General features: G+C 36.7%; 1 protein-coding gene across 2 annotated transcripts in view; it reads left to right on the forward strand.

The window, feature by feature from the left end:
- The first annotated feature begins 265 nt into the window (after positions 1-265).
- ITGA4 (integrin subunit alpha 4) overlaps positions 266-15,349 on the forward strand; it is a 54,182-nt gene continuing 39,098 nt past the window's right edge. For both annotated transcript variants that reach the window (XM_019661183.1, XM_019661182.1), the window contains exons 1-8: positions 266-343; positions 1,019-1,081; positions 1,173-1,310; positions 4,858-4,969; positions 11,629-11,723; positions 13,272-13,362; positions 13,927-13,972; positions 14,345-14,499. In XM_019661183.1, the coding sequence (XP_019516728.1) occupies positions 332-343; positions 1,019-1,081; positions 1,173-1,310; positions 4,858-4,969; positions 11,629-11,723; positions 13,272-13,362; positions 13,927-13,972; positions 14,345-14,499 (712 nt within the window). In that variant the 5' untranslated portion in view covers positions 266-331. The remainder of the gene's footprint in view (positions 344-1,018; positions 1,082-1,172; positions 1,311-4,857; positions 4,970-11,628; positions 11,724-13,271; positions 13,363-13,926; positions 13,973-14,344; positions 14,500-15,349) is intronic.

A 15,349-nucleotide genomic window follows, 5' to 3' on the forward strand; every position in this document is an offset into this window, starting at 1 on the left:
AAACCAAATGTAAACATGTTGCTGTCTTCAATTTCTAGGACTTGGAAATACAATCCATGTGACTAGTTTCATAACACACATTAATAATTGGTTAAAGCATATAACAAATGACCAATTTTGTATATTGCTATGCTAAATATTCTTAAGACTCTAGTGTAGTCCTTTTGAATTCAGTCTCATTTAATTCTATGAGTGGATTTATGGTGATATATCATACCCATTGCAAATGATATTTCTCATACTTGTCTCTATTTCCTTGAAGGATACTCAGTTGGAGCTGGTCATTTTTGGAGTAGGCATACTATCGAAGTAGTTGGAGGGGCCCCTCAATATGAACATATTGGTAAAGTAAGATATACATTTGTATATTTATCGCTTTACAAAGGCTTGAATAGATTGCATGAGAAAATAAGTCATTAGAGGAGGAACTGCAAAAATTCTAAGGAATGAAAGCTAGCAATGATAAGCAGTTTGCTACATTTAGTGAAATTGGTGAAAGTTGTATGGCGTTTAGATAAAATTTAGCAGAAAAGCCTTTAAGAAAAATTATGTAAGTCGAATGAAACTTTTCCTCCATATGAGTACATTGTTTCTGGAGAGAATTATCTCAAGATATCTAGGGAATATATTTATTGGTTACCAAGTTTACAGCTGAAGGGAAATTGAGACAGCTATATGTTTTATGGTATGATTAGAAAGAGTAAGATGTTATTTCTGGCTCTAGTTTTTGCTACATTGTCATGTAAATGTTACTAAATTTTTCTGAGCCCTGATTTGAAAAGGGAGGCATAACAAGGCTCCCTGTGTTCTCTCAAGGATCAATAAGTTAGTTCCTGAGAAGGTAGTTTTGCAAGGAAGTCACGTTAATGTGAACGTGGTTTCCTAAACCTTTGGTATCACCCTGAAAAGGATTTTTAAAAATATATTTGAGTAATCACAATATTGATGTTTTGATCAAATGAAAATTTGTTTTAATGTGATAACAGTCTACATTGTCTAATTATTTTCCCAATTGCAGGCATATATACTCAGCATTGAAGCAAAAGGACTAAATATCTTACATGTAATGAAAGGTAAAAAGGTAATATGTCTCTCCCTTTGGTATCACTGAGAGCTTTTGTGAATAACCTTGCTTTTTTCTCAACGACTGGATCTGGTTTGCTTTGGGGCAGCTTGGATCTTACTTTGGAGCTTCCGTCTGTGCTGTGGACCTCAACGCAGACGGCTTCTCAGACCTGCTTGTGGGAGCCCCTATGCAGAGCATCATCAGGGAGGAAGGGAGAGTGTTTGTGTACATCAACTCTGGCTCGGTAAGTCCCGTGGCTGCCAATCTGAGAGCCATTTACAGTATTATGATAGAAATTGAAACTCGTCTTATTCCAGAATTCTGAGACTATAGATTCTTAGGCTTATTTTACTTATGAAATTGAAAATTCTGCTATTGTACTGATGCTGTAAAAACGAGATGGAATATGGCGATAACTGGGCAGCTAGCTGTCCCATTTTAATATTCCAGAAGTATGAGATCAGTTGTTCAGTTGTTGTAGAGTTTCTCTGTTCATAGCTTGTCTGTTTTCTTGTTGAAGTTTCTTCCAGCTTTATTGCACAAATCTAATTTGAAGGAATGATTCTTTTATCTCTCAAAATGTGGATTTCTTAGTGGTTCTGTAGTGAATGTTCTTATAGAATTTAATAATTATAAAACATTACTAAGAGTAGAAGATAACATATGAATTTTTTTTCAATTTCTTGATTTGACAACTGGAAATAAGACATGTTTTGATTAAATGTTAATTTGTACACTTAATAGATTACATTCTTGATAAGATAATAAAATGGATGTAATTTATTCCAAAGTATATATAGCAGTTATAGAAATATGTAATTTCTGCTTATGGTTGAGTTTTAAATTATGGAGGATAGGTTGGAGTAGAAACTGAACATTTGACAGTTCAACTTAAAGAGTTCTTATGGCCTTGTCTTGCCAGTCATCTTCTTGGCATTAAATCAAAACAAAGAATTTGTAGGCCCTCAATGGGGTCTTCTTGATTTAAGAGCAAGACTTTGTTTGTGAGAAAATTAGTTCATTTCTAAGGCATAGAATTTGCAGTCAGGAGTTTACATAAAACCTGTTTCAAGAAGGTATCTGTAATTTATTTAATCAATGGTTTCAGAGCATTTAATAAATTCCTACTGAGAGAATCAAAGTAAACTAAAATTTAAGAGAAAATACTGTCTTATAAAGCTGAGAGATTCTCAAAGTTCCAAATATGGAGCAGGAAAATTATTTATGCATTGGCATTTTCTTGACTATTGTTGAAACTTAAATGTAATAGTGAAAGCATCATCTACAAAATGATCATACTTCATTAATAGTGATATTAGGCATTACTTTTTCTTGCTTAGATATTTCACATTTTTTCTATCCACAAATGGTCTTCCTTATACTAGCTACATCCTTCCCTTTACAACTAAACTTTTTGAGAACAGTTTAAACAGTAGCATTCGAGGTATGATAAAAAAATAGGGTGTGTTTAAATTAAAAAAATATTCATTACACTAAAAGACACATTACCATTATTCCCCCCTCACTTTGAACACACTTATCCCATCATTCTTGACACTTTCTGAAGCAGTTCTGGAAGTCCTCTTTCATGAGTGTCTTTAGTTGCACTGTCGTGGCTGCCTCCATGTCCTGAATCATTTTGACTTTGGGGAAGAGCCAGAAGTCACATGGTGCCAGATCCGGTGAATAAGGTGGATGAGGACACACCATAATGTTTTTATTTGACAGAAATTGCCATATAACAGAAGCGATGTGTGATATGGGGAGCACTGTCGTGATGGAGGATGATTTACAGCACACTTTAAAACACACCTTCTCTCAACGTAGCTCACGCCCAGCTGACTGCACTGAACAAGTTGAAACTTGTCACACACTGTTACTAAGGTTGGACACACCACTTCCCGTATTGAAGATCCCTGTCTTTCCATTGGATGACACTCAGCAGCAGCCTTCACTGTATTTTGTGATCACAATGTGTCACGTATCACTTCCCAATGGGCAATTTCTGTCATATATACCTCAAATAAGGCAAGAGGTGACCTTTTTTCCCCGTTGAAATGTTAAGCAATCCCAATATGAAAAGCAGATAAGAGCGGAGCTCCTTTACTTAAAGGGTAAGAGTGGATCCCTTGCTACAAGGTTGCCTTTTTGTTCTTCCCTCAGGCCTACCCAGAGGCACCACTGTTGAACACTGGGATTAATTTAATAATTGATTTCAGCTTTTAAAACTTCCGGCATAGATTACTCCTCCTTTGTTTCCTTCTAACTTCCTGTTTCTTACCTCTCTAAAAAGGCACTAACCACTACCACAAAGGTGTTCTATTACATCTTTATTGGTTTGGTTTGCTAATATCTGTTCCTCTACTGGAATGTAGACACTGTGTGGAGAGGAACCATGTCTTGTTTACCACTGTGTCCTCAGGGCCTGAAAGAATCCTGGACAAGTAGGTGCTCAGTAATTGTTTTTGAATGAGGTCAGGAAACAATGATACTTGAATGAATATGGCTTCTACCTACTTCTACTAACATAGTTCTCAGGGGACCCTCACAAACACTTGGTCACCGTTCTCTGTGCCTGGAGGATACTTGAAGAAGAGTTATTATCACTTTTTGAATCTCTCCCCCTGGAGCTTCAATGCCACGATATTTTCTTAGGCCTGCACCGTCTCGTCCTTGCTGGAGTCTCTTCTGCCTTCTGCTCTTTAAATGAAGGCCTTTCTCCAGGATCAAGACAAGTATAGGGACTTTTTAGTTGGAAAATAAAAGGTGAAGGGCACTTGCCCAGGGGAAGAATATATGTGTGCTTAGGGTATAATGAATAAATTTGTTTGAGAAGATGAATTAATTTAGGATGAATAGTGCATGGAATTTTTTGTTTTTCTCCAAGGGAGTGACAAGATCGGAGTTTGGAAAGAGTCTGGTAACTGTTACTGCGACATTATTGAATGTCTTATTGTAATAACTCATCTTCCAACGTCAGAGATAGCAGCTGACTAATGCATGTTCCACCGCTGCTGGAATAAGGTTCCAAAGGCCAGCTTCGGTTGTTTCACTCCTCAACTCAGAAACCTCCAGTAGCTTCCTCTTGTTCCCAAAATTCAGCGTAAATTTCCCCTGGCATTCAAAGTCCCACACTGTAAGACTCCAATCTGAGTTTTTCATTCATTATACACACTGTTCATTATAGCCAAATTCTTTGGAATTTCTGTTTGCTGGTAGTAGTCTCTATATATCAAAATTATGCCCATCCTTCAATAGCCACTTTGAATATCCTTTACGAAACCTCTCCCGGCTCTCACAATTAGTTATGCTCTCCTTGCTTCTGGATATGACAAAGCAATCTGTACTTCTAAGTCATTTACATGCCTATGCTAAGCCTTGCCTGTGACTGCAGACTTCTTCAGGAAAGGGAGTGTGTCTTATAAATACACTGCCTTGTCCTCTTGCACTCGTTCAGTCTTTGCACAGTGCAGTGTCTTTAGTAGGAACTCGATAAATATTTACTAAATTCAATTATCAAAATGATTTATTGGTTTTTCAAAGCTAGGAATCATGAGTTTAAAACATTTTTATGTGCTTTGAGCTCTAATCATACTATTATATGTATTGACATATACTTGATAAATATTTATTGAATTAAACTGAGATGTGTGTACTAAAGCTCAGTCTGCAGTTTGTCCAACTTGTTTGAAGAATCAGAAAAAAAAATCCATACCCAATTACAACAGTAAATCATGTGTAAAATTGTCAGGGCGTGTTATAATGACACCTTTCTCCCCCTTTCTATCTAGGGGGCAGTAATGAATGAAATGGAAATAGAGCTCATTGGAAGTGACAAATATGCTGCAAGATTTGGGGAATCTATAGTTAATCTTGGAGACATTGATAATGATGGCTTTGAAGGTAATTAAAAGTATCTAATTTGGTACTTGATTTCCACTTTTAAAATGGTCCATAGAAGAGAATATAATTGGGGTTTTATGTTGTTTGTCTTTTTATAGAAAATGGAGCTAGAATGGTTTGCTGTTTGTTTTTTTGTTTGTTTTTAGTGTTACACCTGACTTCTCTCCTTAGTTGTCAGCTGTTGATTCTTACTGTTATTAATGAAAAATGATATTCAAAATACTATATTTCATTGATTCTAAGGCACCATTCATTATAAGTTGCATATTCTGTGTGCCCCTAAAAATGCTGTCTATTAAACTGTGACCCACCATTTTTCTATATTAAGCACTCTGATTTCAAAAATGTTAAAACGTGAAAACAATGTATATCATAGACTTGTTGGACCATATTCTTTAGCTATCAGCATGATAAAGACACTGACAAAACCCAACAGAGGCTGGCTGCAGAGTGGGGGCAGGATTCTGGAAGCCCCCTGTTGTGCCAAGACTCCCTCGTTCAGCTGTTGCATTGTGGAAGGATTTGAGGAATCTTAGGAGATAGTCTTGAGCAGTGGTGAAGGGGTCACTGGCAGACTCAGGGACAGTAGCTATTTATCAACTGGTATGGAAAGGTTTCAATAATGGAATAGATGGACCATCATAACTGTGCCTATTGCCTGGGTATCAGCCCTGCTGTTGAAGTACCTATGTCTATCAGCCTTCCCTCTTAAAATTTGCTTTTTCCAATCTAGCACTGGATAATAAATCTGTTAAAACTAGGCATAAAATGATGAGTAGGTTTGAGAGAGTGTGTGTAATTCTTAGAGTTCAGTAAATAAGTATTTGATATTTATTTTCAGGGCTCAGAATTGTGTCTTCTTGATATGGTCATTGACAAATAGTATATGGTAATATTAGGTCAAAACTCACTTGGATACTGGAAATAAATGAAGGAAATACTGTAAATTCTCACTTTCTTAATTTCTTCTTATGCCTAAGTGTTTCACTCTACTTTAAATGTTTAAAATGTTATTGTACAAGAAGAGAATTAGTGGGTTATTGAACATATGCTTCCAATGAACCCTATTAAATGTAAGGTAGTGTAATTTGGTATACAAACATTACTATTTCTGGAATTTATTTTTAACATTTTAAAAGCAAAAGGAGATAAAAAGCATATGCAGATTTTTTAATGGTTATTACGATTACATATAACGTTTTACATACAAGGACAAAAAACCATAGGCTATCGGCAGATTTTTCAGCAGAAACTTGCGGGCCATAAGAGACTGGCATGATACATTTAAAATGCTGAAAGGGAAAAGAAACTTCCATTTTATTCAATGCCATTTTATTATTACACTGATAAGAACAAAATCAATTCCCAGCTGGGGCCGCTGCCTGTGAGGATTTTGCATATTCTCCCCATGTTTGTGTGGATTTTCTCTGGCTTCTCTATTTTCTTCCCACATCCCAAAGATGTGCACATTAGGTTAATTGATGTTTCTGAATTGTACCAATATTAGTGAGTGTGGATGTGTTTGTAAGTTCCAGCCTCCTGTGACCCTGGACTGACTGGAATAAGTTTGGAATAAGGTTGGAAAATAATTATTTGCTTTTATTAATCTTTATTAAATGTGTGGATAGTTCACATTTATTTCAATGTTTAATATTAGCAGTGTTTTGGGTCTTTATTTAGAAGTTTGGTGATATTTTTGTGACCAGAAATATGCTATATGCTCTTGTTTATATCAATTAGCCTATGGTAAAAAAATGGTTTCATTATACATAGGTTCTTGGAAACTGCAACTTTAAGTAAAACTATCAATGAGATTAGGTGAAGATTTACTTACTGTATAATATATCTTTGTGTGCATATTTTTGGTTTTAACTTATTTGGAATTCTCTGAACTTCCTGGATGTGGATGTTTTTTTCCCTTTTCAGGTTAGGGAAATTTTCAGCCACATTTTTTCAAGTAATTTTTCTGCCCTTTTCTCTCTCTCTCCTCTTCTTCAGGGCTCCCTATCATGCAACTGTTATCCTGCTTGATGTTGTCCCATAGGTCCCTTAAGTTTTCTTCACTTTTAAAAATTCTTTTTTCTTTATGGGGCTCTGTTTGAGTGAGTCAGACTACCCTGTCTTCTAGCTCACTGGTGCTTTCTTCTACTTCATTGAGTGTGCTGTTAAACCCCTCTAGTGTATTTTTCAGTTCAGTTGTTGTGATTTATGTTTGGTACAATCTTACGTTTTCTGTGTCTTTGTGAAAGTTCTCATTGTGTTCATTTATTCTTCCAAGTCCAGTGAGCATCTTTATGACCACTCCTTTGCTCTTTGTCAGGTAAATTAGTTATATCCATTTCAGTAAGGCTTTTTTTTTTTCTGAGGTTTTATCTTATTTCTTTGTTTGGAGTATATTTAGGTTTCTTCATTTTTCCTGACACTCTTTGTGCTTGCTTCTATGTGTTAGATTTAAAAAGCTACCTCCCCTGTCTTGAAGGATGCTGTTGTGTAAATGAACCTTGTTACTCAATCTTGCCCTAGTTCTTGGGGTTTGCTGCTGCTGCTGTTGTTATTTTGAACCTTTGTGATCATGAAAGCAGGCTGATTTATTCTTATTAGGTCCCAGTTGTTGGGGGTATTCCAATCTTTGCCAGTGTACTGAATGGAGGGATCTCAGCCAGCACCTAGTTTCAGGCTGAATGGAAGTCAGACCCTCAGGCCACAGCTTTTAAAGTATGCCAATGAATGCAATCCTGTGGGACCACAGTCGTAAACCCTGCTGGCCTCCAGAGCAGGCCATCTGGAAGAGTTCCCTCAGTTACATTTGCAAAAATTAGGGCTTCAGACAAGTGTATAAACTCTTTACTGGGAGGTACTGGCAAGCTGTAGCAAGGCCTGGGGAGAGCACAAAGATGGCCTAAGTTCCCTCAGAGTGCCTCCAGAGCCTCTACATGTGTGGGAAACCGGAGGCCTGCCCCTCAGGCTGAAGCTCCAGGACAAGTAAATAGGCCTTTTTTTTTTTTTTTTACAGGAACACTAGGGGTTGTGTTTCACTTTGCTCTCTGTGAATTGTCCTGGCTGTGGTAGCCTTCCCAAAACTATCTCTCTGATTGTTACAGCCCTGTAGGACTCAGGAATACAAGGCCCCTGGCCACCAGAGTCAGGTGATCAAGGAGAGTTCCCTGTGCGGTCTGCGTGTACCCACGAGCTTTAGCAAGATAGCTCAAGAGTGCAGGGGTGAGGCTTGCCCACCAGCTTTAGCGGGACATTGGTGTCTAGGAACTGCACACACCTGCCAGCTTTTGCAAGGCACAGCAACCCTGGGCTTCTGCCAACTTTAGCAGAGCAGTGGGAGAATGCAGCAACCACACACACCTGTCAGCTTTATTAGCCCCCCCCCCCCCCGCTAGCTTTAGCAGGGAAGTGGGAGAGTGTAGGAACTGTGAGCACCTGCCTGCACTAGCAAGGTAGAGGAAGAGTGCAAAAAACGGTGCTTGCCAGCACCTTCGTTCTAGGGGAGAGTCCCAATAGGCCCCTGCTTCTGCAGCAGATTCTTTGAGATTAGCAAATGAATCTCCTTCCAAAATAGTCTAAGTACTTTCACACTGCTGCTTTGGCGCTGGAATTCATTGCAAGTGGGTTTGTGTGCTAGCCTTTTAAGAGTGGTATTTCAGTTCCCTACATCCCTTTGGGTTGCCTGGACGAAAGCTGTCTTTTTCAAAGGCTTTTGGGGGGCTTGTCTCATAGTGCAGGTCACAATGAGATGGGGCACAAACTCCTCACTTCTCACGGAGAACCCCCTGCTTTGTGAGATTCCCCCCAATGGTGGGTCATTGTGGGGTTTTTGTCGAGACCATGTCTCTGCTTCTCTTACCTGTCTTGATGGTGGCCCTTTTATCCTTGGTTGTGGAGGAGCTGTTCAGCTAATGTTCAGGTCTTTTTCAGAGGAAATTGTTCCCCATGTAACTATAGATTTAGTGTGTCTGTGGGCGGATGTTAAGTTCAGGATCTTCCTGTGCCACCATCTTGGATTCCCACTCCTCAAATAACCTCTGATGTTAATGATGACATTGAGCCTGGTGATGGAGACCCAGACTGCAGGATTTACATCCCAGCTCTATGACCTTGAACCAGTTACACTCTATGCCTCACTTTCCTCATCTGTTAAAAGAGGGGATCAAAGAGTGTTTATTTGAGGCAACTGTTGTGAGAGTGACATGAGTTAACATGTGTAGAGCCTGCAGCGCAGTGCCTGCATTGTAAACATTATGTACATGTTAGCTGATGTTAAGATTATTATGATTATACTAATGATAATCATGATTTATATTAACAGAATGAAATGTTCAGATGAAAAGTGCAAACAGTTGTCAAATATCTCATTGTTTGTTCTGTATGTTGTGTCCCAAATTCAGTTGCATAGGCAGAGAAAAACATTTTATTATTTTATATAACTATATAATATATAATGTATATAATATGTATATTATATAATATATATATTTCAAATGTATTTTCCTCATATCTATAAAGATAGCTAAAGCTTTGGTGTGTTAAAAAGTGGATCAAAGTGTAATCCTAGGAAGTAAGTGTTTGGACCTATATATATATATATATATATATATATATATATATATATATATATATATATATATATATATATNTATATATATATATGAGCAAGATAGCCAAAGACGGAATATACCCAAGTGTCTTCTTCTTGCAATCAAATTGATCTGTGCCTTTATTTCAGCTATAATGGCTTATCTGAATCATTTCAAGATATTTGCCTCAATATAGATCTCTCATGCTAATAACTGATACCACAAGAATTGTATTGTATCGACACCTTCATACCCAGACTTATCTGTTCACATATTATCATTAAGAATCAAGGTTTAGGATTCTAGTTACTAAGGAGCAGCCACAATGGTTGAAATATGTACCCAGCCCTGATTCATAAAATCGCTAACTGGTCCTATCTTCAGTGGTATAGGATCGTTCTCCTCCTCCTCCTCCTTACCCTCTTCTTCCTCTTCTCTCCTCTTTTTCTTTCTCCCTGCTCTCCCCTGTCATGTTCCTAAATGTATTTAATCTGCACACATATGGCTCCAGCTATTCCAAACTAATTTCCAGTCGTCATGTGTGCTGTGTTGCTTCTTGCTCCCCTGCTGCTCTACAGGCTGTTTCCTCTGTCTGAATTATCTTTCTCCTTTTCTTCACCTGGCTATGACTTATAAGTTATTTAATCTGAGCTGAACATCATCTATGAGAAGTCTTCCCTAATTTCCACCACCTTCTTGCATGCTGTGTTATGATTCATTTTTAATTTGATATTCTTCCCCACTAGACTGTCAGTTCCTTTTTGTGTTACTGCCCTGTATTGTCAGCACCTGACAAATGCTTGAAATACAGTAGGTGCTCAATAGTTGTCCACTGACTGAATAAGCCAATAGGTGTATTTGCATGTGAAAATTTAAAATACTATGCACAAGTCAAAGGAGGGCAGCTTTAGTGTCTCTAAACAAAATAAGTATAAGATGTGTCTACTAGTTATTTTTAGATGAAAATAGAAAAGCTTTTGTAGTTTTAAAGTTGCACGGTATTTGGCATAGAGTTATTGATCAAAGATGTTTTTATTTGCATTGAAATAAGTAAAAAATTATCACTGTAGTTGTTTAAAAAGATTTTAGATCTAATATACTATGATAAGAAACGAATATCATAAAGTCAAACTTTCTGTATTTTAGGTTTCTATTGACATAATAAAAACATTGCATATAAATAAAAATATGAATATACCCAAGTAAATAAATCTGGTACTTAGTAAAATAATGATATGCTCTTGCAACTGTAGAGTATGATTTTTCTTCTATGTGCTATATATTTATAGCATGTAAGCAACCATGTCATTCATAGTTTCTGTTTTCTCTTTTCTTTGTGTGAGTTGGTCAAATCTTTTTTCTCCTGGTGTCATAATCTGATATGAATCTCAATAAAGTAATGGTGATGCAGTCATTATTTTACAGAACAGATTCATTTTCTGAAATCGTGTGTGTGTGTGTGTGTGTGTGAGTGTGTGTAGGTGGGTGGGTGGGTGTGGGTGTGTGGACAGATACCCTTCACAAATACCTTAATCACTTTCACTGCAACAGGAGTTAATTTAGAAGTCATTTTGCAAATAAAGTAAAGCCTAGAGCTCAAAATTAAGATTCCTTTGTTATGTTCTTCATAGATGGAAATAATTTATTATTTGCTGGGTACTGCTCTAAGTACTTTATACGAATCACGTCCTTCTATGCTGAGCAAGTGAGTTCTTCTATGACCCTGTGCTATACGTAAGGAACAGAGAGGTTAAGAATTGGGCCCAGCGTAGCACAGTTGGGCACAGCAGCAGTGCTGGGGTCTGGCTGTAAAGCCCATGCCCATAACCATAGACTGCCTCTCAGACCCACTCACTGTGCTTCTTCCATGCACACACTAGTCTGTACAACCCTGTATATTGTGATGATGTTAGTATTTTGTCATTTTTTTTCTGTCTTGTGAGAGAAGTGTTATTTTTTAAAATAAGTTTTCTTATATTATGTGATATGAATTAAGGGTCATGGAAGTTAGTTTTCAGAGCTGCATTCTTTGTATCAAGAATTTATTTTTCCGTTGTCTAAATTCTTGAATAGATGTTGCTATTGGAGCTCCACAAGAAGATGACTTGAGAGGCGCTATTTATATTTACAACGGCCGAGCAGAGGGGATCTCATCAGCCTTCTCACAGGTAAGTGACAATTCTGTTTTCAAAAGATGCATTGTCTTGTTCCTTTGTTGCCTTCAGTTTTATATCCCACATATCAGTGAAGTCATATCATTCTTGACGTTTTCTGTCTGACTTATTTTGCTTAGCATAATAATCTCAAGATCCATCCATGTTGTCGTAAATGGCACTATTTCTCTTTTCTTGGGGGAGGGAAGTGATAGAAGAGGGAAAAGGGGATCAAATATATGGTGATAGAAGGAGAACTGACTCTGGGTGGTGAACACACAATGTGATATATAGATGATGTATTATAGAATTGTACACTTGAAACCTATATTATTTTACTAAACAATGTCAGCCCAATAAATTTAATAAATAAATTTTAAAGCATTGGCAATAAAAGCCACCTTAAAACTTCCTGTGTTAATGAGGACTTATTTTTCTTAATTTGCTCTTTCAAATACTTAATATTCTATTTCATCATTTTCTTATAGTAACAGTAGATGGTCTCATTTTTAAGGACTTTAGTAAGTCTTTGGAAACTTTTTTTTTTTTTTGTATGTAAGAGTTCGGGTTCACTTCCATTCTAGTTTGTCTTTAACCTATTAAAGATTTCTCTCCGCATTTCATTAAATTTATGTTGAGGTAATATCCATACTATTCCAAATAAGCCCATTTGGCTTTGATTAAGTGTGTCATGTCTTGTGGCTAAAGTCCCATATTTCAGGGAGATCACACGCGGAGAGAAAACACTCATATGATACTCTGTGTTCCTTTCAGTGCAACTCAGTAAGATGATAGCAGTTTAATACATTTCTGTGATCTAACTCTGACTTCACTTTTATATTTTGAAAACTCAGGCCATTTTAGTGCGTAGAAAAACCTACATACATGTACAGAAAAGAAAAGCTTTTCCAAAGATACTTTTCTGGAAACATTAGCTAATACTATTATTTCTGATTAGGCAAAAACAGGCAAGTGGCTTTCTAAATTTAACATGAAATATATGTATTTGTCTAGTAAAAAATACTGATTTTGTTAGCATGGATAGCAACCAGATACTTATACTTTACCATTTAGACATGAAATTAGACACATGGAACAGGAAACACAGAACTTGAGTTGTCTTTGGCGAATGCTAGGAAGCAATCAGACTAAATAGGATGGCTGCCATCATAAGCCTGGGTTGGAGGCTCCTAAGCGATTAGAGGTGTCTTATTTTCCAAATTGCTTATTTGATAATTTATGTTGGCCAGGGGAATGAATACAGAACCTGAAAGAAGACTGGGAGAGGGAGTCAGGGCTGTTTTGGAAGATCTATACTACATGCTTTCCCTTTGCTCCCAAAGTAAAGAAAGTAATTTTTTTCTTGTCACAAAATAGATGTCAACTGCCCACTGAAAGCTGTAAACTTTTGTTTCTCTTAGACATAGCACTGGGCTTAACTAAAATGCACTTTATTCATAAATATGCCAGGGCATGGAAAGGCTCATTATTTAATGAAATCATTGCTTCTCTGGGATATTAGGTATTCCAAAACACTTCTCACACAACTCACCTATTTTTCAGAGAATTGAAGGACTTCAGAACAGCAAGTCATTAAGTATGTTTGGACAGTCTATATCTGGGCAAATTGATGCAGATAATAATGGATATGTAGGTGAGTATAAAATTTACCTTATTTTATAAACTGCAGTAAGCTCTATCGTGGATGCTGCTTTATTGAGAAGTACATAAAACTGGTATGGGAGAGTTCTAATTTATTTATAATTTTTTTCCCTTCAGTTTTGTAGCCCTTTTGAATTCAAGGATGAGTCAGAAATAATCAAGTAATTCCTGCGCTTTACACTGTTAGTTATTTAACATTTCATTCCTTATTGTTAAAAAAAAAATGAAAGTAAATCGAACATATGAAAAGGAAGAAGGCTTTTTTTTTTTTTAATTTAAAGGTAGATTGCTGGGTGAATGTTTCTAATCCAAAAATTGGATTTGTTTTAGTAAACCTATCTTTATATCATAAAGTTTGTTTATATTATAAAGGGATGAATATCATTCAGACAAATGTGGAATGAACCTTTAAATGTAAGCATATCTTTTCTAACTAATTTTCTGTAAATCGTGTTTTTGATATAGTCAAAAGGTGATATGTAGTTAACTATTTGCGACAGAAAAGTAATTCTCTTTGACTACTAATGATCATTAATCTGTGTTTTCTATCCTCCAGATATAGCCGTTGGTGCTTTTCGGTCTAATTCTGCTGTGTTGCTAAGGTAAGGTTTGTATATCTCACTACTTAATGCCAATTGGGTTTAATTGTAAATAATGGGAGGCAGTCTTTTAAATCAGCAGTGGTAGAGACCTCATACGGTTCTTTTTGGTATTCTGAAATTTAATTATTGAACTTGAGGATACTTATCCTACCTTACATAGATATAATTAAATAGTGAGACAAAGTCAATATTTTTAGACATTTAAATGAAAATTCCTCTTGATGCATGGGAATGTTATTGAATTTGTGTGAGCATACTATAAATAAAGCAGTTCCATGAAATCACTTGGTCAATGGAAACTGACAAAACAAATGCAATTCTTAAGGGAAAATAATTCTGTAAGTAATATTGCTAATTTTATTTCCTCCTTAGGACAAGACCTGTTGTGATCGTTGAAGCTTCTTTAAACCACCCTGAGTCAGTAAATAGAACGAATTTTGACTGTATTGAAAATGGATTGCCTGCTGTGTGCATGGATCTCACACTGTGTTTCTCATACAAGGGCAAAGAGGTCCCAGGTTATATTGGTAAGTGTACCACGACACAGTGGATGCTGGGTAGAATGTGTACTTCATTCATTACTCTCATGATCCTCTTTTGAGTACTCACTCTGTTTCACCCTCGAGGTAGGCTGTAGGGCAAGAGAGAGCAGTGGCCTGATAGCACACCTTTCTTCCCCATTTCTGGATTCTCTGCTTGATGAGTAGGCCAGGTTAAAAGGCTATCGTTGTTTAGAGGTTATGACAAGAAGCAAAACCAGGGTATTGCTTGCTATATTATTATTATTATTATTATTATTATTATTATTATTATTATTATTAATTAGTTTCATGTGTACAAAACAATGCATAGTTATCCTTTTCACCCCTCACAAAGTGACAACCCCCCTCCCCCCAAAGAAGAAGGAAATCGTACCATTTGCAACAATATGGATGGACCTAGAGAACATTATGCTAAGTGAAATAAGTCAGATGGAGAGAGACAAATACCATATGCTATATTATTATTTAAAGTGAACTAACTGAGCTTAATCTGTAAGATCTCTTTAGAATAGAAAGAATGTCACACCAGCCATAGCCTCTCCTCTGTTTCACTGGGCTCTTTAAAGCCTGGAATTGGCTCAAGTTGGAAAGCCAGAGAGAAAGAAGATTCTTTTCTTCATACAGTATTTTATCCTCCTTTAGTAATTGAAGAAGCTTGTCTGCAGTCCAGACCCTGATTCTAATTATCATAAATAACACATGTCTGTTAAGGATTTATTATGACTTTCAGCTCCTGAGAGCTCAGGCCCATTTCCCTGTACGTAGGCAACTCTCAGCTACCTGGCCTGGAGAAAGTAGTATTGATACGGCTTATCCAAAATTGTGGTTAAGCCAA

The sequence above is a fragment of the Hipposideros armiger genome, unplaced genomic scaffold (assembly GCF_001890085.2).
Source record: "Hipposideros armiger isolate ML-2016 unplaced genomic scaffold, ASM189008v1 scaffold_338, whole genome shotgun sequence".
NCBI classification, from domain to species: domain Eukaryota; kingdom Metazoa; phylum Chordata; class Mammalia; order Chiroptera; family Hipposideridae; genus Hipposideros; species Hipposideros armiger.